At 40.2% G+C, this 25,593-nt stretch overlaps 1 protein-coding gene across 6 annotated transcripts in view; it reads right to left on the reverse strand.

Moving 5' to 3' along the window:
- DIP2C (DIP2 acetate--CoA ligase C (putative)) overlaps positions 1 to 25,593 on the reverse strand; it is a 627,226-nt gene that overhangs the window by 40,185 nt on the left and 561,448 nt on the right. For 5 of the 6 annotated variants that reach the window (XM_089668740.1, XM_089668739.1, XM_089668738.1 and 2 more), the window contains 4 exons: positions 21,413 to 21,522; positions 17,173 to 17,303; positions 14,853 to 15,021; positions 8,972 to 9,142 (listed from right to left, as the gene is read on the reverse strand). In XM_089668740.1, coding sequence (XP_089524866.1) covers positions 8,972 to 9,142; positions 14,853 to 15,021; positions 17,173 to 17,303; positions 21,413 to 21,522 — 581 coding nt within the window. Of the gene's footprint in view, positions 1 to 3,601; positions 3,632 to 8,971; positions 9,143 to 14,852; positions 15,022 to 17,172; positions 17,304 to 21,412; positions 21,523 to 25,593 lie in introns of all 6 variants that reach the window. The other variant, XM_089668744.1, reaches the window with a different exon arrangement.

Below are 25,593 nucleotides of genomic sequence, written 5' to 3' on the forward strand. Positions count from 1 at the left end.
GTGTTTGGGTTTCTTCCCACCACCCAAAAACATACTGCTATGTTATATTCAATGACATGCATGCATGACAATGCATGTGTGCTACATGAGCAGTACAGAAAAGACATATTGCTCGGCAGGATACATTAACTGCAGCAATATACACTGGGGAAAATGGAAACGGTAACACACAAGAATAATATTACCATCTTGCTTCCTTTTTTTGTGACAACTGTAAAATGTTTGATTTCCCATTACTTTCTGTGCCATTGACAGTGTTCATCTGGACAAATGGAGGGGATGCACCTCCCCAGTAGACATCAATAAAGTCTGACAGGGGTTCTAATCCTACCCTGTTCTATCCAAAACTAAAAAAGTTTTAACTACTTTCCTTTCTAGGTGAAGCAAATCACTAGAATTACACAGACCCCTATGTCTGGTGGAAACAAGACAGCAGATGTGAAGGTACATTCATTTATGGTTTTCTCTGTAACAAAAGTTTACCTGGCAGTATGTTATTTTTAACATAGTTAAAAGTTATGTTAAAAATATCTATTTTAGTCTGGTATTGTGTCTCACTGTACACAGTTTTATTGAGTAAATAGGTGATGTGTTGAAAGCTGAAATAATGGGCATCACAGTTTGTGGTGTATGGGGCTGAGTAGCCACAGACTAGTCAAAGTGGATGTGAAGATCAGTACTGGACCACAGAGTAATGGAAGAAGTGGGCCTGGTTTGATGAATCATGTTTTCTTTTACATCATGTGGATGGTGGGGTGCATGTGCCTCACTTACATGGTTTAAAGATAGTATCAGGATGCAGTATGGGAAGAAGGCAAGCTGGTGGAAGCAGTGTGATGCTTTGGCCGATATTCTGCCGTGAAACTTTTGGTCCTACCATTCATGTGGCTGTTACTTGACATGTACCACCTACGTAAACATTGTTACTGACCAAGTGGGCAGCACAGTGGCTAAATGGTTAGAACTTCCACCTGGCAGTACTAGGGTCGTTGGTTCAAATTCCAGCCATGGAACCTCCTGCCTGGAGTTTACATATTCTCCCTGTGCCTGCGTGGGTTTCCTCTGGACACACCGGTTTCCTCCTACACTCCAAAGACATGCTGGTAGGTGAATTGGATCCTGTCTAAATTGGCCCTAATATGTGTATGTTTGAATGTAAGCTAGGGACCTTAGATTGTACACCCCTTGAGGGTTAGGGACTGATGTGAATGTATAATATATATGAAAAGCGCTGCGTAAATTGACAGCGCTATATAAGTACCTGAAATAAATAAATAAGTACACCTCCTCATGGAATGGAAACTGTATTCCCTGATGGCAGTGGCCTATTTTAGCAGGTTAATGTACCTGCCACACTGCAAAAATGGTTCAAGGATGGTTGAGGAACACAACAACCAGTTTGAGATGTTGAGTTGGCCCTCGATCCAATCATGCATCTGTGGGATATGATTGTAAAACTAGTCCAATCCATGAAGGCCTCACCGCGCAACTTACAGGACTTAAAGGATCTGTTACTGACAGCTTGGTGCCAGATACCACAGCATATCTTCCGAGGTCTAATGGGGTCCATGCCTTTATGGGTGGGGGCTGTTTTGGCAATATATATATATATATATATATATATACATATACATATACATACACACATATATCTATGGAATTGCAAAACCCACTAGAAGCAGGTCAGAAGGCAAACTGCAGGTCAAATAAATTCTGAATAATCTCAGAAGCACCTCAAAACAGATGTAAAAATGATGCCAGAAACAAGCCCGAAGACCATCAGCATAGGCCCTAACCCAGTCTACAATGAAAGATCAAACCAGTAAAATTAGATGATGGTCTGTTTTTTTTCCAATAGTTTGTCCATGTTATTTAGTAGATATGTTAGACTAGTCAACTAGAAACTGAGAGACCTGAAGACAGAGTTTTGATTTCACAGTTCTTCTATAGAAAATTGTAATGGGATTGACAGTTAATTGTGTCTTGGGAGCAGCCAAGGTTCATAGCAACCTAGGGTATACCAAAGCATGAAAAATCTACAGAACGCTACCAAATTATTCTTTAAAGCAGAACTGAACCCATTCAATTAACACTTTTTTTTTTTTTTTTGATGGATGGATGGACTTTTGTCTTTTTTTCAGCCAGACTAACTATGTAACAGATTTCCAATACATTTACATTTTAGGCATACCATGAATAACTGAATGTTACGTCACACCATGGTAACTGAAGATGGTAGCTTCCTTGGCTGTAAGGGATAGAAGGGTTTAATTCCGCTTTAAGGCTGACTTATTTGCAATAAAATAGATATCCTATACAGTAGTAATACAGTCTGGCTTGCTAACTGGACAAAGAAGGAGCAACAGCAACCCACTGAAGTAATTCCTCAGCTCACTGCTTTCAGGTAGCATAAACTGTAACAAAACCTGACTGGCAGATGCTGGCGATTACTCGTTTCAGTTTGAGTGCTGTACTGCAAGGGTTTAATGGAGGCTCATATCAATACAAATTCAGGTACTTAAACTAGTTGTATTAAAGTGTACATTCATTTTTTTTTTTTTAGAAATACATATTTACCTGGAGTTCAGCTTCAATGTAATCATGCAGCAAAGACCAATGGTATGCAGTAATTTATAGCTATTCATTGTAACTTATACTGGATTAACATCAATAAATTGATGAAAATGTTGATTGGTCAATCCTTAATACTCTGCTCTTTGAGCCATTACTAAATATAGGCTTATGAGTACTAAAGGGCTTATTGCTTTTCAATCTATGAAAATTTATGAGAGCAACAAAATCCATTTCCTAACATACATAGACTATGCTGTACTATAGTTTGTTTAAAAATGTATAACCAATGAGCACATTAATATTGTTAGAAACATTCCCCTTTTTAAGCAGATATAACTAAGGTCCTAATCTAGATTTATATATAGGTAAAAAACACAAATTTATACCAATTAATATGCATTAATATTATGAGAATGGACTGATTTACATGTAGGGGAACCTCTACTGTATCTTTGACTATGTAAGTTATAGCCAGTAATACCACAGCTACATATACTGCAGCATAGTGAGAGGAGACCAGACATGGAGGAAGACACAATAAAGCCATAGAGATACAAAACAAGGTATTTTGGCATGAAGGCAGCAATAAATCTTCAGAAATGTAGACTGCTTAATCTGCACAAAATGAGTATTCCATAAATTACTAATGGCCAATAATATTTAATAAAATTAAATCATCCACTGCCTTCTTCCTGTGTACTCCTGTAGTTTGATCTCTCTGCTATCCCCGAGGAATGTTCCATACATTGTGTACAGTATAATTACCATAGAATGAAGCTTTGGGGAAGAGGCAGAGCAAGGGCCTGTAGCAGAAAGATGTCACTACCAGCATTTCCAAGAAATAAGAATCAGTAGATATGTTCAGTCCATCAACATTACCACTGGGTGGTTTGCATGGCTTTATCCTTAACTGCATAACTGATTTAGGCAATAGTGCTTTGCCACAACGTGTGCTGACTCAATGTCTAGTCTCCCCTTCACTAGGAAGCTTATAGGCGGGTGTTTAGGGAACATGAAAATCCCCTACCTGCTCAGCCAGTTTCCCCAGCCTGTGTGGCTACAGCAGCAGGGATTGCAAAAGGATGAGTGAAGGTACAGTAAGGAACAGGTGGAGAAAATGAGAAGGAGGAAACATACACAAGTCAAAAGGAAACGGGTGACGTAAGGAAAACGCCAGAAGCAGGGAGTAAAGAAAAACAAAACAAAAACAAATGTCAAATATAGAAACTGTATTAAATGAAGAAATAAAACTAGAACAGTTAAAGTAACAAAAAAAAACAAAAAAAAGAATTAATCTGTAAAAGATTTAAACAACCAAAAGATGAAATAATGTCTACAAGTTTAGTAGAGACAGTTATGAACATTTGGTGCCTAAGCAGCTTTTTACATTTAAAAACACCTCTAAAAAACAGACAGTGAAGCAACATGTAGCTGGCATATATAATATGGACAAACTAAAGCTGGCAATACATGAGGGATACTAATTGTTCTCTATAAAAAGATCAGGCCCTTGGAAGACATCCAACAAGCAGATACACTGTTCAGTATACACCAAGTTGACTCATGAACCATGATGTTGACTCATCTCAGCATTATAAGAAATCAAAAATGTTCAATTCCATGCGCCTTCCTAAATTGTTGGTACTCATTTGTATCCCATAGACTGTAAGGAAGCCCATAGACATGGGAACTCAAGTTCTATGGCTTTTCAATAATTTTCCTTTGTTGTAAATCCATTGTTGTTACGGTTTAGAAGGCCCAGTTACATCATATGGCATTTTGAGTGGTCAGAACCTCTACTGGAGACCACATAGCAGCAAGGGTGAATACCCCTAAAAAACAGGCCACTTCAAGACCTGAAAGTAGGCCTTCAAACGATAACAACAGGCTTTCAAATTCATATGAAATTATATTTAGCAGCTTGTTTAAAAAGACAGGAAAACAAGTGTTCTTCACAAAAATGGAGTGCTTTCCCATAGTGGCCAAAACGATTTATGTCCTATTTTCTTGGAAAGTGAATGAGGTTACTGCCACCAGACCTGTAGCATACAGTACAGGATTTACTGATGACAACATGGCATATCAACTGGACAGAACTGTAACGCTTAAAGTAGTTACATATCAGTAACTGTTGTAACCACTGAAAGACCTGGTTTCTCAAGCCCAAAACACTCACTTTGAGCTTGATATGAAAGCATTGAGTAGGCTTGTATGAGTTGCCTAGGATTCGTAGCTCCAGCTTGTATTATTTCTCAAACACATGAGAGCTAAGCAGGATAGTTTGCCATTTTCCAAAGGGTTCAGTTCAGTCACAGCCTTCACAGGGGTCCCAGTTCAGTCCAGTTAGACACTCCCTAGGTTATCTTCGATATGTTATATACTTACCATGCAATATTTACCCAAACAAATGTGATATGGTCAATTTCTTGTGGATATACACTCACCCGCCACTTTATTAGGTACACCTTGCTAGGGTCAAGAAAATATCCCCTGCACTAGTACACCACCACCAGCCTGAACTGTTGATACAAGGCAGGATGGATCCATGCTTTCAAGTTTTTTACACCAGATTCTAACCCTACCATTTGAATGTCACAGCTGAACCAGTCTGCCCATTCTCTTCTGACATCAACAAGACATTTTCGTCCACACAACTGCCGTTCACTGGATATTTTCTCATTTTTGGACCAGTGTCTGTAAACCCTAATGATGTTTGTGTGTAAAAATCCCAGTAAATCAGCAGTTTTTGAAATACTCAGACCAGCCTGTCTGGCACCAACAACCATGTCACGTTCAAAGTCACTTTAATCCCCTATCTTCCCCATTATGATGCTCGGTTTGAATTTCAGCAAGTCATCTTCACTGCGTCTAGATGCCTAAATGCATTGAATTGCTGCCATGTAATTGGCTGATTAGTAATTTGTGTTACCAAGAAAATTAACAGGTGCACTTAATAAAGTGGCTGGTAAGTGTAAGCATCCTAAATCTTTCCAATAATTATATTTCACAATATTCTTACAATACCTAGTATACATAATGTGCTTGAATTAAAGTTGAACTCCAGGCAAATAGTTAATTTACAAAGATAAAACACATATATCAAAAATGTTTTACTTGACATATGATTTAGATTCCTGTCCATTTACTTCTCAGATGCACATAATCCTACCAAATGACACAGCTATGTCGGCAACCTGATGATTCTCTACTGCTGGTAAGCAATATAGCTTGGTTACTTCCCTGCTCCCAGCCTGTAGCTAAACAGCATTGTGATTGACGTTGGATCTACTTCGGGAGACAATTTTTTTAAAAATTTTTTAATAAAGGACTTATCAAAAACATTGAGTTGAGCTTTTATTCACTTTTGACACTCTTTTGGTTAATGAGTAGGGGTACTACTCATTTACGTGTGTGTGTGTGTGTGTGTGTGTGTGTGTGTGTGTGTGTGTGTGTGTGTGTGTGTGTGTGTGTGTGTGGGGGGGGGGGTGGGGGGGGGGTGGATCTGGTGGACCCATTATTAAAGGGGATTTCAGATTCTGATAAGTCATCCCCCCCGCAGAACCCCACAACCACAGCCCAGGGTTGTACGGAGGAGGCCCTTGTCATCATCAACATTGGGACAAGGTGCTTGGGGGGGTTAGCTCCCCCCACACATTGAAGGCATGTGACCTGGTATGGTTCAGGAGGAGGGGGGGAGCCGTTTGCGTGTCCACCCCCTCTCCTGACCTGCTGGGCCTGCATGCTCAGAAAAGGGTCTGGTCTGGATTTTGAGGGGGATCCCACACTTTTTTAAAAAAAAATTTCAGGTGACAGCTGATGACTCATTGGTTGTTTGCGGACACCCGCTCCTTGACAATCAGCTAAAGTTGCACAAAACAAAAAATGCATAAAAAATGCACAAAAAAAAACCACATAAAAAATGGGTGTGAAAAAAAAAAAAGCAAAATGCACCTGTGAACCTAGCCTGCTTCCATGGGTCCACTCTCCTTAAATTGGGTACGCTAATTGAGTTCCTGGATATGCAAGTAACAACTAGTATTTATAGAGGTTGGAATCAAGAGCTCGGTTTCAATGTTTGCTGACGATACAAAATTATGCAAGGAAATAACTTTGACACAGGATATAGTATCATTACAGGAAGACCTGGAAAAAATAGAGGGTTGGGCAGCTACATGCATGGCAGAGAAGGTTTAATACTGAGAAATGTAACGTTATGCACTTGGGTGATAAAAAATACACATATAAATGATATATTAGGAGGGGCTCACTTGAGAGAATCAGTGATGGAAAAATATCTGCGGGTGCTTGTAGATCATAGAAGTAGTAAATGCATGCAATGCCAAGCCACAGCTTACAAAGCTAACCAAATACTGTCATGCATTAAAAAGGTACATATATTCCAGAGATAAATCAATAATTCTCCCACTTTTCAAGACACTGATTCAGCCTCATCTTGAATATGCAGTTCAGTTTTGGTCACCAATACTCAGGAAAGGTGATGGTTTACTCTAAGGTCCCTGAAGAGGACATGGCTATGGTTTGAGGTTAGAAAAAGACTTAGGGTTTAATCTTAAAGAAAGGGCTATTTACTGCTAGAGAAGGAAGTGGTACTAGCTAAGAGTGTCAGCAGCATTGAAAACCTATAGATGTTTTTCTCATGAAGTAGAATACACAGGTCTATGAGAATTGTTAGAGAATAAAAATCACTCACATAGGTTGAATTGGATGGACCTGAATCTTTTTTTTCAACCCTATAACCTATGTAACTCTGCACATGAAATAAAATAATTAAAATATGGAGGTGCAAACACATTTAGAAAAGCAGAAATTGCAGCACAAAAATTATTTCAGGTAAATATTACATTTTAAACTCAAAATGTGTACATAATAAAAAGGTGTCATTGTTCCCTTAAATTGTGCAAAGGCTCAAAAAAGCTCTAACCCCAGTCAAATTAATCTTTTTAACGATCAACAATACCATGAACTATTGTTTGTAAGCTACCGTCTTATAATATTCCTATATGATCTTCAAACATATAGTTCAACACAGAGATTCTCCTGTGTTACTTTTAATAAACCAAAAACAATTCTACCCATTATGCAATACAGGCAACCCAAAGTTAATGTAATCTAAGGTTTGCACAAATGTGAGCCAATATGTTATACCCGTTTGTGAACATATTAGATGTGCAGGTTTACCGTGATCCTTCTGAGTGCTTAGCTCTGTTCTACCTTATTTCATATTTCAATACTTTGAATGTTTTTCTAGTAATTATGTACACCTTGAAAGAGTCATGGGGTACCTCAAAGGAGGAAGAAACCAATGTACAAAAAAGTCATCCTTGCTGTTATTGTATTGAATCTCATTATTTGTGTGGGTAGAATTTGAAGTTCTATAAAGGCAGAAGCAAAAGGATAGAAATTTAACTAAAGCTAAATCAAAAATACAAGACATCTTATACTGTAACATGCAGTCTGTCCATTGCATTAACCAGCTGTTTTTGTTTTTTCCAATCTGCCCACCACAATCACTTCACTAGCTGTTGGTCCTGCCAGTAGATCTGTTTTTTTTTATTTCTTTTAAAGTAGTCCAGCAAAGGTGGCAGTTTGATAAGATAGAGGGTTGGGCAGCTACATGGCAGAGAAGGTCCAATACTGAGACATGTAACGTTATGCACTTGGGGGACAACAAATACACATGCAAATTATATATTAGGAGGGGCTCCCTTGAGAGGTGACTATAACAATAATTTTTTCAATAAAGTTTCAACCTTTATTTTTCCAAAGAAAAAAATATGTTGCTCTAACTTCTTAAAAAAGTATTAGCTGAAATTATAGACTAAGTTCACCTATTCCAAAAAATAGCCTATGCGGTCAAAGAGCCACAGTTAAACATCTATGCAACTTTGTAATATGATCATTGTATTGTTCTTACCTGTGGGCCATTTGGGTTCCCTCAGAAGCCTGGCTAAAAAAAACTCCTAGCAACCAATGGTTTCTGTGTGTGTACAGTTTAATGTGAGCTACTGAGCTCTGTAGAGAGCATATCTTTAAAATAGAAAATATGATAGCTTGCAGTATTGATTAAATAAAGAATTCTTTCATTATTTTTATTCCTGTCATGAATATTTAAAAACAAAAAGAAAAAGATATGTACAAAATCCACTCTAGATTCATTCCCTTTACACAAAAATCTAATACGATTTGATGCTTGTGAGATCTACAAGAGCCATCTGGCTATAAAATTCCTTCAAAAACTTAACTAGACATGAATAAAGTTTTTTGGTTCTGTAGATGCATACGAAGAACTTGACAAAAAAAACTGCAGAATGTTAACTATACTTTAAACAGAATATATCTTTAGGATGAGAAAAGAAGAACGGGCATTATACTGTACCTGTAAACATATGGCTAGGTTAACCCTGCAGCCAAATGATGTGCTAACGGCCCTTGGATGGAGACCCAGGTCTTTAAATAACTTTGAAAAAGACTGGGTTAGAGAAATTCGAGGACGCTCCTCAGCCACGACCACACAGGTCCGTACTCTAGACAGGTCCAATCCCCTAGCCTACAAGGCAAATGGCAAAGGTTATCAATGCTGAACAAACATATTTAAAGCAAAACTAATACAACACTACAACAGTCTAACTGAACAAAAGGAAAATCGTGACTAATCTTAAACACAGCCACTTTTCTGGGCTGTAAGATACAAATCACTGTCAATTACAAAATTGGTTTTGCAGATTTTAAACATCAATAGTAAAAATCCCATGGGTTTAGAAAGGTGAATGAGAGTTTATGTAATTATGGAGGATTTATACAAGACTGTTAAGAGGAAATGTAATAATTTTGTCGATTGTATCCAGGTTTGCTTACATATCATAAAATGTGTGAATGATATGATTTACAGTACAACCACAAACAAAGGGGGGAAAGCACTTCATAAACATGACATGTTTTATTAACCCAAGAACAGATTGGTGTTTAATCCAAGCATTTTGTCTGCCAATAACATGCTTTGGCCAGAATGCGATGTGGACATACCTAGGTTTATGGAGCTTGATTTCTTTTATAACTATGGTAAGTATTATTAAGGAAACATTGTTATTAATGTGTTATGGTCACATTTCCATAAGGCAGGCTAGGTGGTTTGAATTTCCTTTACAAAATATTTCCTTTTAATTCAGGCCACACAAAACCATCTGGCCCAAATAGGAAAATTAACATCCATTTTACTTGCACGTAGGACCTATTAAAGGTTTTGCTGGCTTGAAGCACATATTGGTCATATCCAAGAACCTATAAACCATATTTAGCATGGCTGAAAAATATCCTATTTCCTCAGTTCAATAATTGCTGTTATCTAAATAGTTTTGAGCCCCAACACACTGTAATGTTTGGCTCAGAAGTGCCACTAGTGTCATAACATATGGTTAAGAGTACACTCTTTTATAAAAGCTGTATGTTAAAAGAAAAACATACTCCCTTGGATGCATGAATGTACCTTTCAATGTCTTCTGGAGCTTTAGGGCCTTGTGCCAAATAGAGTTGAGTACTGGCCCACCCCTTTCCTTGCTTCACCACTGGTACTTAAACATGATGGGTGGGTGCAGAAACCAATAGTTAGGTACTGGAGGGACAGGCCAGAATTTGTTTCCAAAGTTTTCATATCTAGTTGGTATTTTCATATCTCAACTCCCTCTGTGCTGGAGACAAAATTGTGTACTAGAGGGTCTCCACTCTTCATTAATGTTGCAACTATAAATATGTTTTAATTAAGCACTTTCGTTAATGCTAAATAGAACCTTTTATAAAAGTACTATTAATACGGTTTAAAAAGTCCCACCACAGGATCCCAGTTACACCAATTTCAGCAATACCTCAGAGGGTGGGTTCTGGATTGTGACCTAGTACTACATGAACCATCCTGCTCACTTGCAATATAAACTATCCTACAAATCCAGCTCAGCCCTAGGTCATTGGGAATGGCCACATTCCGGAGTGCCAGTTTTATAAATTAGCACCCCATTTTACAGGGGAAATTGGTGAAGGTTCTCGTCAAATGGAGGGGGGGGGGGAGATGCAATCTGTGCCATGTAATCTAATATTATTAAACAGTTCTATGGGTTACTGTGGTGAAAGTGCTCTTGTTAAATTGCCCCAAAGCGCATCATGAGCAAACCAAACTCCTTGATTCTGTGTGTGAATATTACATGCATATAGACTTTGCCATCCTGGACATATGTACTTGACCAAATGTATTGTAGGATGATGAGTTCCGTTAAAGATATCATGTATTGGAATCATTACACAATTGTATATGTATATATCATGATATAGCTATGATTCCCCATATGAACTAATAGGTCTGTCTCCATCCAAAGGTCAAGTGGGAGGTGCTTTTGCCTTACATCTGTCATACTATTTGGGTATTTAGGTGTTGCTCTAAGGTACAGGTCTCTTGATTCTGAGGAAGAGGGCAAGCCCCTTGAAATGCGTTAGCCTGCCAGACCTATATTGCTCCTCTGTGTGATGTGATGTACCATGGGTCTGAAGCTGGATTTGTTCTGAGAAGCTTTTACTTACGTTGGTTTGTGAGTATATTACCTATTACCAAATTTTATTAATAAAAGATATAAGGATAATGCACTAGGCTGGTGCGTCCCGTTTTTTTTTTATATGGTTCCAGTTCATTTAGACTACCCCAATCTTGAGACGGCAGCAAAGCGTGGCATGTCCATGCAAGCCAGGATGGGAGTAAAGAGATAGCAGCCGGCATCATCTGAGAACCACTTTCAAGTGCAGAAGATCATTTAAGTGCTTGTTTGGATCTAATATGTTTTTTATATTTAGAGTCACTTTAACCAAATTAATATTATCCTACTCTGAAGTGTGTAAGCAATGCTGAATTTGTGAGGCCACTTTCGAGTTTAATCTAGAAATAAATGGCACAAAATGTGTAGGTAAACCCTAACTATTAACTTCTCTTATCTGCCCAATATTGGTTCGGTAGACATAATATTGAACCTAATCAAGAGCAAAAAATAACTGTTGATCTTCTTGTTGTGCCTAAAGAATGTCACTACCTATGTTATGTAGTCCCAACACCCTTACTGTTCTAAGATAACAAAAACGCTCCTCCAAAGACAGAATGCAACCGAAACTCATATTATGGAAGTGTTACATTGAAGATGTAATTTTGATTTGGGAGGGTGATTTGGACTCTTTAAGCTCTTACATAGATCTTCTTAATGCTATTGATATGGGTATATCCTTGTCTTATGAGGCTAGTACCAATCAGTTGACGTTCCTGGATCTTTAAATTCGTATACAGAATGAAACTATCAACACCTCCACTTTTTTAAACCTACTGATAGGAATAGCCTCATACCAAAGGGGAGTTGTCATCATCCCTCTTGGTTGGCCTTTGTGCCAAAGAGTAGATTTTTGCGTTTGAGGTGTAATTGCACCCGCACTCAAAACCTTTTGGAGCAGGCCAAATTCCTTAAATCCAGAATTATAAAGGGCTATAATGAGGTTAATCTGGATAGGGTTATATCGAAGGTGAATGCGATTGATAGGAACTTTCTACTGGTTGAAAGGCCGAAGGTGCCTGCTAATTTCAGTTCTTTTGGTCTTTCACTTAATACTTCTTTTTCTGAGCAACATTAAAAGGTTAAATAAATTATCAAGAAGCACTGGCCAGTATTAAAAAATTATTGTTTACTGGGTCCTATCTTACCAGAAAAAACATCAGTCATTTTTAGGGGGGTTCCATCACTTAGAAATAGGGTGGCTCCTAATATTTATGATCCCCCTATACGTCCAACATATTTCATGACTATAAAGGTTTCTTTCCTTGTAGGAAGTGTAATATTTGTAAGCCCAATAAACGTGGGGATAATTAATATCTAATTTTCACTCTACTCAAACTTTGAGGACTTATGATATTCACTCCTTTATTAGCTGTCATACTAAAAATGTAGTATATTTGCTTATCTGTCCTTGTGGTAAACAATACATTGGACGTACTACTAGGGAATTACACATTCGTCTTAATGAGCATATTACAAACATTAGGAAGGGTTTTAAATGGCATAGTGTTTCACGTCACTATGCGCTTTCCCACAATAAGAATCCTGAAGGAACTGCTTTCCTCACTATTCATAAGTTTATTCCCCATTGAAGAGGAGGTAACACCAAGAGAGAGATATCCGATCTTTAGTTCAAGTGGATTTATGACCTTAAGACCTATGTTCCATACAGTTTGAATGTTGATTGGGATATTGTTTTATTAATAATATTTAACACTGTTATTCTTAATATTTAGTTTCTGTTTTTGCATGTACTGAGACAGCCGGGTGGTCTTTGATTACAGACAGCCGGGTGGTCTTTGATTACAAAAAAACAAAAAACTATTTTTTAATGATTATTTTTCATTTAATTTGCTTTATAATAATACAATTAACTTATTTCATTTTATTGAATTTTTCCAGGAGGTGTAATTATTTGGTTCACCTCTGAGAGGCATATTATTGCCTTTAATCGTTTATTCTCGTGATACCATAATGATATGATCAACTTATTTCATTAGTGAAACTTTCCAAGAGGTGTAATTATCTGGTTCACCTATGAGGGCATATCATTACCTTTAATACACGGTTGTCAAACTGGAGGTCCTCCAGCTGTTGCCAAACGTCCCATGAGGGACGTCCCAAAGTCCCATGAGGCATTGCAAGACTGAAAGTTACAAGCATGACTCCCAAAGGCAGAGGCATGATGGGACTTGTAGTTTTGCAACAGCTGGAGGGCTGCCAGTTTGACACCCCTGCTTTAATAGCTTAATCTTATATGGCTGCGGCGTTTTGGCCGTTTATTTTTTAATCTTATCATGACGATTTGGTTAATCGCCTGGGTCTTTGTAAAAATTTAGGTTTTTCTGAGACCTTTGTGGAATATTTTTTATTTGCTGTCTGGTTGCTTCTTTTGTGCTCTGGGGTGCTTGTGGCTTTGCTATGGCAATATTGATTGCGGGGCTTGACCAATCGGCTCTGCTTTGGCATCCTTGTCAATCCCCGTGCTTTACCAATTACAGCCAGCTCTCTCTGTGATCCTCCTATAGGAGCGTGGTGATGGACGTGCATCCTAGACCCTTGATAACGCCATTTCCAACTAAACGTGTTGGGTGGAGCTAGGACGGATGTCACCATGCATGCGCGCATGCTCGTGGCCATCTTGGAAGTGGGCACACATGGTGTTTTGCCATTTTAACAACGCTGTCTTGTATCTCTATACATGTAAGTGTACTACTTTGATTTTAGTAAACGTTTAAAGGATTTTCCTCTATGGAAAGCCTTTTTGTCTCACATACATGTCCATTATAACTTTGATGTCGATGATCCATGTGGAGTTTGGGAATGTCTTTTTATACCTATTTGGAGGCTGTGGAGGAAGTTGAAGTGATTGCCATTTGATCATTTACATGCTTTGTTTGACCATTCTATAACATGATGGTCAAATGTTACCAGTAAGCCTCCCTTGAGCACTGAGTGGGGTGACACGCACTGCACTAGATTGTGTTTGGTCACGTTTATGTTTTCGATCATCTATGATTGTACCCAAGGACATTTCACATTGAGTGGGGTGAATAAGAGTGCAGTTGGATATACAAGAATATTCCTTGTGATTGAAGATCTCTTTTCACATTCAATGACTGTTCACTATGCTTTTCTGTACCTGAATTGATCATTTATATGATTTTTTTATGTCTGTTGATTTACACAATTGGAGTTATTATTTACGCTTTTAAGCGTTGCACTTTTTTACACGTAGAGTGCAACATGTGTTGTCAGAATAGGACAGGAAGTGTGTTACAGCCAAAAGCATCAGGTAAAAAGTTAAACACTCAAAAGGGCAGGTAAGCAGCAATAAATTACAATATTGTTATTTGGGTACTTTAGAAAAAATTACAATAAAGGATAATCCAGCACACAATTACAATTACATGGAACCTCCAATGATTGAATTAAATAACTGCTACAGGTAAGCAAAGCTGAGAATTGACCTGCCATGAGATGGATAAAAAGATGGTGCTTGATTCAACATGATGGCATTAATGATATAATAAAATACCAGTTTTGGTCAGTTTGACCCATAAAGATTTTGCTTAGAAACATAGATATAACATTATATGTAGAGATACCAATGGGAAGAATAATATATTATGCAGTATGCATTACAGATAAACAGCTTGACTGGGGAAGAAATGCTTGCATTACCTTTAAGGATTCGGTCTGCAAGCCAAGTCCCTTGGTACAGAGTTCCATTACAGAGTAGGAACAGAATGTGTCTCTGACTTTGTACTGACTCACAGCAAGAAGCCACAAGGCAGGATTGATCTCCAGCTCTGAGGGAGGAATCAGAATAGACTGGTGTCCTGAATATACGCTGTAAAGACATGAGACATATTAGCATGCACTCTGAGTCAGGCTGCAGTATTTTATTACACGGACATTGCTGACTAGGCAAACTGCTATGACCAAACACAGCTATTAAATCTAATTTACTATTTTATGTCACTAATCTATGGTGTGTTTCTTATTTGCTGACATACTGGACTGGGCTAAATAATAATAAAAGGACCTGAAAGTCGAAGATGGTGTTTACAATCAATACAACATCAAGTTTACTACTGACTTCCTTCTGAAAATGCTAGTTGCCCGGCTGTCACTGGCTTAAAAGGTTAATTTGTCTTTAATAACTTTTGCAAAAAAAAACATCCCTATGCACTACAACATCCTTAGTACATTAATATGCAGAGCAGCATTTTGTAATATAATGCTTACTTTTTAATTTGCTTATTCCATTGCCCTCCCCTCTGTCCTGCAGATAGCAGGACGTACCGAGCTTTGGATGTGTGGCAGCGGCAACTCACAGCTTCGTTCCCAACCCACGCATGTGCAATCCGCTCTTTCTCACAATGCAACGCAGCATTATGTAAGAGTAAAAGAGAGCAGACTGCATGCATGGGTAATGAACAAAGTAGAGTGCATGATGCTGAGTTTTTGGGAGCCATATAGCCAATCTCGGTACATCATGCCATCTGCAGGACAGAAGGACTAGCAATGGAATAAGCAGCTTAAAAATTATTTTACAAAACAGAGCACTGCATATTAATGTTCAGAGGATGTTGTAATGTATAGGGATGTTTTGGGTAAAAGTCATTAAAGGTGAACTAACCCTTCAAATGTTTTCTGACCTAGAGCCAAAAAACAGCTAACATAAACAGAACAGCTGATCTACAGTGCATACTTATTCCAGCTCAGTGGCCTGAAGAGGTTGAATGCACTTGGTCAAGACTAGCATTTTCAATAGAATAAAAAACAATGGCAACATATTTCTTTCAGTACTGGTTTCTTTTTGGTAAAAGTTGAGTGGCAGAATGGTAAACCCAAGAGTCTATATCAATGGGTATCCAACAGTTTTTGCATTCCTATACAAATCTATGGCAATGCAAAACCTACTTGAAGCAGGTCAAATGCAGGTCAGAAGGAGGTCAACTGCGCCTGTCAATGAATTCTGAATGATCTCAGAAGCGTCTTAAACTAATGTCAAACTTATGCCGTCAACACAAGGCCCAAAGCATGTCAACACAGACCCTAAAATCTAAATTATTATTTAAAGGCAACAACAGTACCATTAAAGAAAACAAATTTAAACAGATTTCCTGTAAAAAAATCAAGCTTGGCCTTTCCCCATTTTGTTCTTCCTTTGTGGTGACTGAACACCTATCATAGCCAAGCTCAACATTAACAGGAAAGTATGGGATTCAGATACAGTTTTCAAGGTTTTTACTAAAGTTGCACTGCTTCTATTGTTGTATTAGAAGACAGCGAAGAGTTGTTTGAAGATTTCAAAGCGAAAATAATAAATTAAGCTAAAAGTAATTTCTCTGAAGAGGTCTACCACCTTAGGACACTAGCAATAAACTGAGGGCTCATGGAGTGGGGTAGGGTTATAAGGGGGACACCCAGGAGGAATGTCATCAAAAGTTTTCCATGAAGGTAAAATGTGTAGTCTATGAATGCTCATCCAGTGTCCTGTACTGTACAATTAAGATATGAATATATACATATGGTGTCTGCCTCCACACAGTGACCACAGCTGATTGGCTTCAGTCAATGTTTGCCATTTTCATGTTGAAAAATACTGGGTGGTAGGGTGCCGAAATGTAATCATAAAGCTAAATTAAATGTGAAAAACACAAAACAATGGTATGCTTTAACAACCAATTTTTTTTATATAAAAACTTATAAAAAGTTGAATTAGGCAGTCAGAAGAGATTACTTATGTATATGCAGTACTAATTCACTGACTAGAGTAGCTCTCTGCTATCTATCATGAAAGCACAATGCAGTACAGCAACATCACTTCTCCCATACAAACTTATAAGATGAATATTTGAATAACTTACACGCAGACAAAAATCCACAGCACAGAATTTATGGGTTCATGTTGAACTGTACACCATGTGTGCAGTTACAAGAAATTTTGGACAGAACACATTCATTTGATATAGATTGCACACGAAAAACATACCTACAGAGGCACCACAGGACAAAGCCCAATCCACAGTAAGGATCCAGACAAATAGCCACCTCTCTGGATGGGTAGAGTTCACACTGCAATTTAATGGATCGACAGAAGGCACTAGTGGCTGCATGGGACATCTAAAAGCAAACACTTACTGTTATGACCGAGCCTTAGAATAAAACACTTTGGTAAGTAATTATTAGGCACAAACACCTATCATTAAAAGAAACAACACAAATTTCAACTGTCTTCCAACTGGAATATAAAACCTACACATATACTCACCAAAAAGCAAAAAAGAACACAAAAAGGTAGTACTGGGTGAGCATTTGCAATCCAGTATACTGTATATATTTTTATATACAGTACAGTACATATAGTATGATTAAAAGCTTTATATACATATAACTAGCATGTGTGTCTGAATCTGTCTTTATATCATCTTCCTTTCAAACTGGCCATAGATGGATTGAAATTTGGCTGGTTCAGCAGGGAATGGGCAAGTTTTGACCCATGTATGAGAAGGCTGGTTGTACCAAAGCCGATCCATCTATCAACTTTGGTACAACCAGCATGTTGGGTTTTTTTTGTGTTTGATCACTGCCAGTGGCACTCGGGAGTGATTATTGTATTCTGAAGGCTGGGAAACCTCCTAATGTCAGAATACAAAAGCTCTGCAGGAGGGATTCCCTCATCAACACTGATTGTGCTGATGGGGGAATAGATAAATTTTCTTTCCTGCAACCAACTACTTATTGCCTGGCCTGCTCAACCCATAGCAGTAGTCAGACTGAGGGCGTTGGGGGGGGGGGGGGTGTTAGTAGAAGGTTGATCTCATTAGTGGCCTGCTGTTCATTCATTCTCTAAACACAATACAGGGGAGGAGAGACAACTAAAGCTGGCCATAGATGGATCAAATCGCGGCTGGTTCAGCAGGGACTGGCAGAGATTCGATCTATCTATGGACAGGTTGATTGAACTGAAGACTGACTTCAGCACAACCAGTCTGTCAATTTTTTTGCATGCGGTCACTGTCTGTGACTATAACCACTAGCAGTGATCATTGTGTTCTGCCGGCAGAACACAAGAGTGCTGCAGGAGGGATTCCCCCTTAAACCCTGAATGTGTTGATGGGGGACTGGAGCAATCACCTTTCCTTCCACCCATGGAGGAAGGAAAGAAAACTGTATAATCTATACTTCAGTAGGCATTTTTAATTCTCCTCAGTAACACATCAGATGTGTAAGCAATATTATTATATTTTGAAGGGAGAAGAGTGCTGAATAACAAGAAAAAACACAAATATGGGGCACAGAATGAGATCCTGAGGTTATGAATTTTGTTGGGGAATTCTGCTTTATGAAAAAAGAAGCCGTGTTAACCATTTATGTTTGAACACTGTGACTGATCATGTGACTTCAACACAAAAACCCTTCCATTCAGCACACAAGAAGGAGAACATGAATGGTGTTCACAAGTTCCAACTGGCAGCAGAAGGTAAGGGTCTGCATATAAATGTTGTTAAAAATCGTTACAATTAATATAGAACTGTATTGAGAGAAGTGTATTCTTTTTTCACAACAAAAAGGGGAGCGAAGTAATTTCTAGTAATAAATCACAAAGCCCTGTGGCACCAAAAGAGTTACTAAAGAGCATCATGATACATTTGGAGTGGGCCTTCATTTAAATTTTTAGTATGCTCCTAATGAACTGAAATAGTAGGCTTGGCCCCAGCTCTGGAGCCATTAAATCTTTATGATAGAGCAGAACATTTTTTACTACACTGGTTGCCTGACTTGGAAATTACAGCTTGTTAAAGCAATCTGTAACAGATTTGTACTGAATGCAGTTTGCGGTGAATAAATACAGAACATTTAGACAAATCACTTTTCCAAGAAAAAGCTGCAGTATAAAGCAGGCATTTTGATACTGTGATGGAGCTGTCACACAGTTTCTCCATGTCTTAGCTTCACAGAAAAAAGTGACTTTAGTTATCAATAAGAAGAAGAATTAGTAAAAAAAGACCCAATTGCATAAGGGATGGCTGGTTGATCCATGGAAAGCACTGTATAGACATAGAAGGTAATCATACATGCTTGATCCGACGGTCCTCATCAGAGCACTGTAGGGTTATTTACCTGAACCTGAAAGCCTAAATTAACCTGAAAGCCTTGCTTGGTTTCAATGCAGTTGGAAATGGAAACATTGGGGGGTGCTACTAGGGTAGAACAATAGCAACTGGCACTGTGTAGACACAGGCAGGCTTGGGTAGTGCTCACAAACAGGAGGTCAAGGTTTATAGTCATTATTTTATATCTATGGTTTACTTTCTATGGTTACACGAATACCTTTTTCCCCTGTACAGTCACCCCGTTGTACCAGTGACCACTTAAAGGTGAACTAAACTCTCTCAATCAATAATAACTATTTTTAATCCTTATGCTGCTAGTCTTAGTAAATACACAGGTATATTATATTTAAATAGATAAGGTTTATTATATTTATTTGTTTTAAACTGTTTTTTACATTTCTTCAGTTTCTTCCTGGTTTCTCGCATAAGCCAGAATGATGCCGTACATCCCAGGTGTCTTCATGAGACTTTCTGTTATTAGCAGGGGGGAGGAGCTTTCGCATATACACATACCCTCCTGCCTTAGCTAAAGGCAGATGGATTTGAGGAAGTAAATGCTAGATGAATCATTTGCACCTACCCAAGATGGTCACGGCTAGAAATGCTAGGGAGACATTTTTCAAAGTGTTTTCTCAACAAGATAAGAGACATGAATGGAAGGATGAGTTTGCTCTGAATATTAAAAATGAATTAAATAGCATGTCATTTTGTGGTGCTCAGATACAGTTACATTCTGCTTTAATACCGTTTTATATTATAGACAGTAGTGATTACTCACATTCAACCGAACCTGTTTTATAATGCTGTACATTTTTCATTGTTTTTCCAAGCAGCTTATTTGGATCTAATGGGCATCCAATAAGATGGTAAAAAGCCATCTCAGTTCTAAATCAGGCAGCTCTAAGTGCTAGTTCTCAATTTTTACCAGAATTCCCTGGGAATTCCAAAAGCTCAGGCAAATTATTATGGGCAAAAGCTGAAACTTCCAAATTCTATCAGTTTTAGAATAATAGTTTACCCTCGACTTTTGGGGCTTTCAGATGGCCCTGGAAATAAACTTAAGAAATGTGCCGGCACCTGATAAAACATTCTGTAGCCCATGGGGGAGGTTTAACATCTTTAAAATTGCCATAGATTGCTTTTAAAATTTAGTGCTTTCAAGCACACAAATCTGAACAAAAGCCATTGAAACAAGTGATTTGGGATGCTGGAAGCTATTTTTTAGAAAGGCAATGGGGCACAAGAAGAGTGCACCTAACCAGGGGTGGACTGACAACTCATGGGGCCCCCGGGCAATAGGGGATCATGGGGCCCGTGTCCTTGCCCAAACTCAAAAAAGCCTATGAAAAAGGTACCAGGGGCATGTCATGGGGCCCCCTACTGACCCCAGACCTCGGGCCGTGCCCGAGTTTCCAAATGGTCAGTCCGCCCCTGCACCTAACATTAGAAGGTTCTTCAGCCAAACCTTTTACTGAATATTCTCTGTGGCAAAAAGATGGAAAAGTTCCGCTTATCAGCATACTCATAAAACTGTAGGTAAAAAATAGTCTCCACCACCAACCTTGATCTTCTCTGCATGCCTCCTCAGCACCTTCCACATGGCTGGTATCACATATCCTCCTGCATTGCTCTCTCTCCATCACAGGTTAGTACACACTCTCCCATTGTCAGGATAGTTTGAATCTCAAATTTTGCTGAGAGCTATTCAAGAGGCTGTATGAGACCCAACTGCACATGGCTGCACTCAGGCCATGCCCCAACCCATTGATTATAGGATTCATTGGATCCCATGAGCAGTGGTGCAAACACACTTGGCTGTTTTGACTAACACAGTGAAATCCTGTTGCCCCATACCTACACTGTGCAAAAGGCTTGTAAAGCAGCAGAAGCAGGCAGGGTACAGACATTGTCTAAAAGAACAGTGCGTTCAAAATCTTATTATGAAGTGGTGTCATCAGTGTAAAGGGTATAATTTTGGCAGTGGCAAGTACAACCTTTACTTTGCTTAGCATTATGCTAAACTATCTTGAACACAGATTACAATGACCAATCATGTCAAGGAAGAAAACATCTAAAGTTGTGCAAAGTAGTAACACTATGCCATGGTGTACATACCTTTACCCCTGCAAGCATTCCAGTTGTAGATACACTAAAATCAAGATAAGCCAACGTTTCTGGGTCGGAGGGCTTGTAGATTTGGGAAGGTCTTTTCTTTGGCAAATCATCTAAGAAAAAAATAGATAAAGAGCAGCTATTTCAATGATATTTCTATTTCACACAAAAGCATTACTTGAGCTCATGTAGTAGAGGGATTCATCTGTACTTTCTGAAAACCTTGCAGTTAATGACAGGATAGAAAATTTTTTGGATGTGCTAGTAATGGAGAACCTCTCTGAATGTGCAGGGAATGTGACCATACTTAGACAAAGATAACATCATACACTGTCCCCTAATGTGGCTGAACTTGGTTCTAGGTGCTGCATGTGTCGGATTTTATTTATTTCAGGTACTTATATAGCGCTGTCAATTTACGCAGCGCTGTCAATTTACGCAGCGCTTTACATATACAGTTGTGTTCAAAATAATAGCAGTCAGACATCACTAACCTGATCAATCACTGCTTTTGGTAGAAATTATATTTCTACATGGCAAATAATTTACTAGCAGTTGTAGTAGAGTCATAGAAATCCAACAGACCCAACAGTCATGACATGCATGCTGCTGATTCTGTGTCATTGAATCACTAATTGAAAGGGGCATGTTCAAAATAATGGCAGTGTGGAGTTCTATTAGTGAGGTCATTCATTCATGAAAAACAGGTGGCAATTATTGCCCTTATTTAAGGAAGGAAGGCAGCAAATGTTGTACATGCTGGTTACAGTGCATTTCTCTCTGAAATTCTGAGGAAAATGGGTCGTTCCAGACATTGTTCAGAAGAACAGCGTACCTTGATTAAAAAGTTGATCGGAAAGGGGAAAACATATAAAGAAGTGCAGAAAATGATAGGCTGCTCAGCTAAAATGATCGCAAATGCTTTAAAATGGCAACCAAAACCTGAAAGACGTGGAAGAAAGCGAAAAACTACCATTCGAATGGTTAGAAGAATAGCCAAAATGGCAAGGACTCAGCCAACAATCAGCTCCAGGAAGATCAAAGAAGGTCTAAAGTTACCTGTGAGTACTGTTACAATTAGAAGATACCTATGTGAAGCCAAGCTATTTGCAAGAAGCCCCCGCAAAGTCCCACTGTTGAAAAAAAGACATGTGCTGAAGAGGTTACAATTTGCCAAAGAGCACATTGACTGGCCTAAAGAGAAATGGACTCCTGCTGTTTTTCTCTGGGTAAATGCACCTATCTCCTATCTCCACTCTTAACTAGGAAAAGCATTGACTCCTGCTAAATTCAGAACAAATAGTGTATTTATATTTGTGTATATGTTGACCAGTTCTCACCTCTAGCTGCACCCGTTTTATGACTGTAGTCTGTTTCCTGAGAAACATCCCCCACTATTCATGTGATCCTTATCAGCTTCTATTTGGGGTGGAGTTGAATGTTCATTTGAGCATCTCCCTATAAATTTAGATCAGCTCATGGGGGGAGATCACTGACGGGGGGCACAGTCTCTGATGGGGGTGCTGCATTACGTGAGTGCTGCGTTGATGGAGTGCTAAGAAGAAGCAGTTAAACACAGCAGTTGAACTAAAGCAGGAGAACTCAAGCAGCAGGAAGACACAACAACAGCAAGAAACTCTACTGCATGCTGGACAGACTGCGAGCAAACACCCTGGGAAACATCTCTTACAAGTCTGACTGCCACTCCGAGTACCTTTTTAATATGTCCCCTCTACTCCTCCTTTTCATATTACTTTCTTGTGTTCCCAAAATCTCACTTCTTTACCCCTCTGCTCCACCCCAAAACTTGTACATCTCACCCTCACTGCTTTCATCTCCCTACTACTGCTCTCATCACCTCCTGCTGATACTTCACTCTCCTGCTGACCAAAACACCAGGCCTGGAAGGCATGTGCGCTCGTGTACATCCCGCTCCCATGTTACTTTCCTCACCCTTCTTCTTCTCCTAACCTCTGGGGATATTTCCCCAAACCCTGGTCCTTCTCCACCTCACTTACCCACTAGGCACCCTCCTACCCCCACGAACCGCCGCAACCCCCTCAACCTTATACCTGTCCCCCTCCTTCCCACATCCATCCCTCCACTCTCGGTTGCACTCCTGAACGCCCGATCGGTTTGCAACAAGCTCACCGCCATCCGTGACCTCTTTGTCTCCCACTCCCTCAACCTCCTAGCGGTCACTGAAACCTGGATCCAAGCCATTGACTCCACCTCCCCTGTGGCACTTTCCTATGAAGGTCTCGTCTGGTCCCATTTACCCAGACCGAGTGGCCGTAGAGGTGGTGGGGTCAGCGTGCTGTTGTCACCGCTGACCACCTTCCAGGTCCTCCCAAACCCCCCTATCCTTCTCCTCCTTCGAGGCCTACTGCATCCGACTCTTCTCTCCCACCCCTCTGAGGATTGCAGTAATCTATCGGCCTCCTGGACCCGTTTCCCACTTCCTTGACGACTTTTCCACCTGGCTGCCCTTCTTCCTCTCCTCTGAGCTACCCACCATCATCCTTGGAGACTTCAATATCCCTATCAATGTCAACAACCCAGCCACATCCCAACTCCTCCACTTAACCTCTTCTTTTGCACTCACACAGTGCACACAGTCCTCCACCCACACCAATGGGAATACCCTGGACCTCATTTTCTCCCATCTCTGCACCCTCCACAACCTCACAAACACCCCTTTTCCTCTCTCTGACCACAACCTCATTACGTTCTCCATTTCTCCGTCCTATAACGCCTCCACCCCAAACGTCAAATCATCACCAGCCATAATCTCCGCAACCTGAACCCGGCCCCTCTCCACTCTGCAGCTGACCGTCTGTACGACAGTATCCTTCCACTGTCATGCCCTGACCTGGCCACTACTGCATATAACGACTCGCTGTCAGCTGCCTTAGACTCCTTAGCACCCCTAACCACATGTAGCATTAGACCCCGACCGCTTCAACCATGGCAGAACGACCACACTAAAAATCTTAAACGACGCAGTCGTGTGCTGGAGCGATTATGGCGCAAAACCAGATCCCCTCAAGCGTTCTCCCTCTACAAATCCGCCTTCCTCACCTACTCCTCCTCCCTCCACACCGCCAAACAACCCTCTCCACCTGTCCTCGCCGGCTCTTCTCCACTTTCAACTCCCTAGTCTCCCCCCCCCCCCACCCCCTCACTCACCGCCCACGAGATTGCCAATCACTTCCAAAATAAGATCGACGCAATCAGTAAGGACATCGCCAATGCTCAACCTACCTCCCCACCTAGCCTCCCTCCCACCATAACCCCACCAACTCTTCCCTCCTCTGACCTCGCAACCGCCCTACCCCCCACCACACCTAACGTCCCAAACACTATAACCTCCCCAACAATCCGCTCCTTCAGCCTTGCTACCACTAAGGAGGTCACTAAGGTCTTCTCAGAAGCCCGCCTCACCACTTGCCCCCTTGACCCTGTCTCCACACAACTCCTCCGGTCACCCTCCTCCTCCATCCTACGCTTCCTCACCCACATCTTCAATCTCTCCCTCACTACTGGCGCATTCCCTTCCCCCTTAAAGCACGCGCACATCACCCCCATACTCAAAAAACCCTCCCTGGACCCCACCGACCTGAACAACCTTAGACCCAGCTCCCTGCTGCCATTTACTTCCAAGCTCCTTGAGTGTTTAGAATACAATCGCCTAAGCGTCCACCTCACTGACAACAACCTCCTCGATCCACTACAGTCTGGCTTCCGTCCCCTACACTCCACTGAAACCGCCCTACTCAAAATCACTAATGACCTGCTAACTGCCAAAGCTAATGGCCACTACTCAGTCCTCCTACTCCTCGACCTTTCCGCAGCCTTCGACACAGTCAACCACCCCCTCCTCAAACTACACTCCCTCAGCATCATCTCCTGGCTCTCCTCCTATCTATCCCAACGCTCCTTCAGCGTTACCTATAATGCTACCACCTCCCCTCTCCCCCCCTCTCTGTTGGGGTCCCCCAAGGCTCGGTCCTCGGGCCCCTTCTCTTCTCCATCTACACCTCCTCCCTCGGCAAACTGGTACACTCCAACGGCTTCAACTATCACCTCTCCACCCCTCGCCTCACCCCTATCACCCACCTACTGAACGACATATCAGACTGGATGTCGCTCCATTTCCTCAAATTGAACCTTTCCAAAACCGA

This window comes from Staurois parvus, unplaced genomic scaffold (assembly GCF_062004578.1).
Source record: "Staurois parvus isolate SC_StPar_1 unplaced genomic scaffold, SC_StPar_1.0 ptg000061l, whole genome shotgun sequence".
Classification (NCBI taxonomy): Eukaryota; Metazoa; Chordata; class Amphibia; order Anura; family Ranidae; genus Staurois; species Staurois parvus.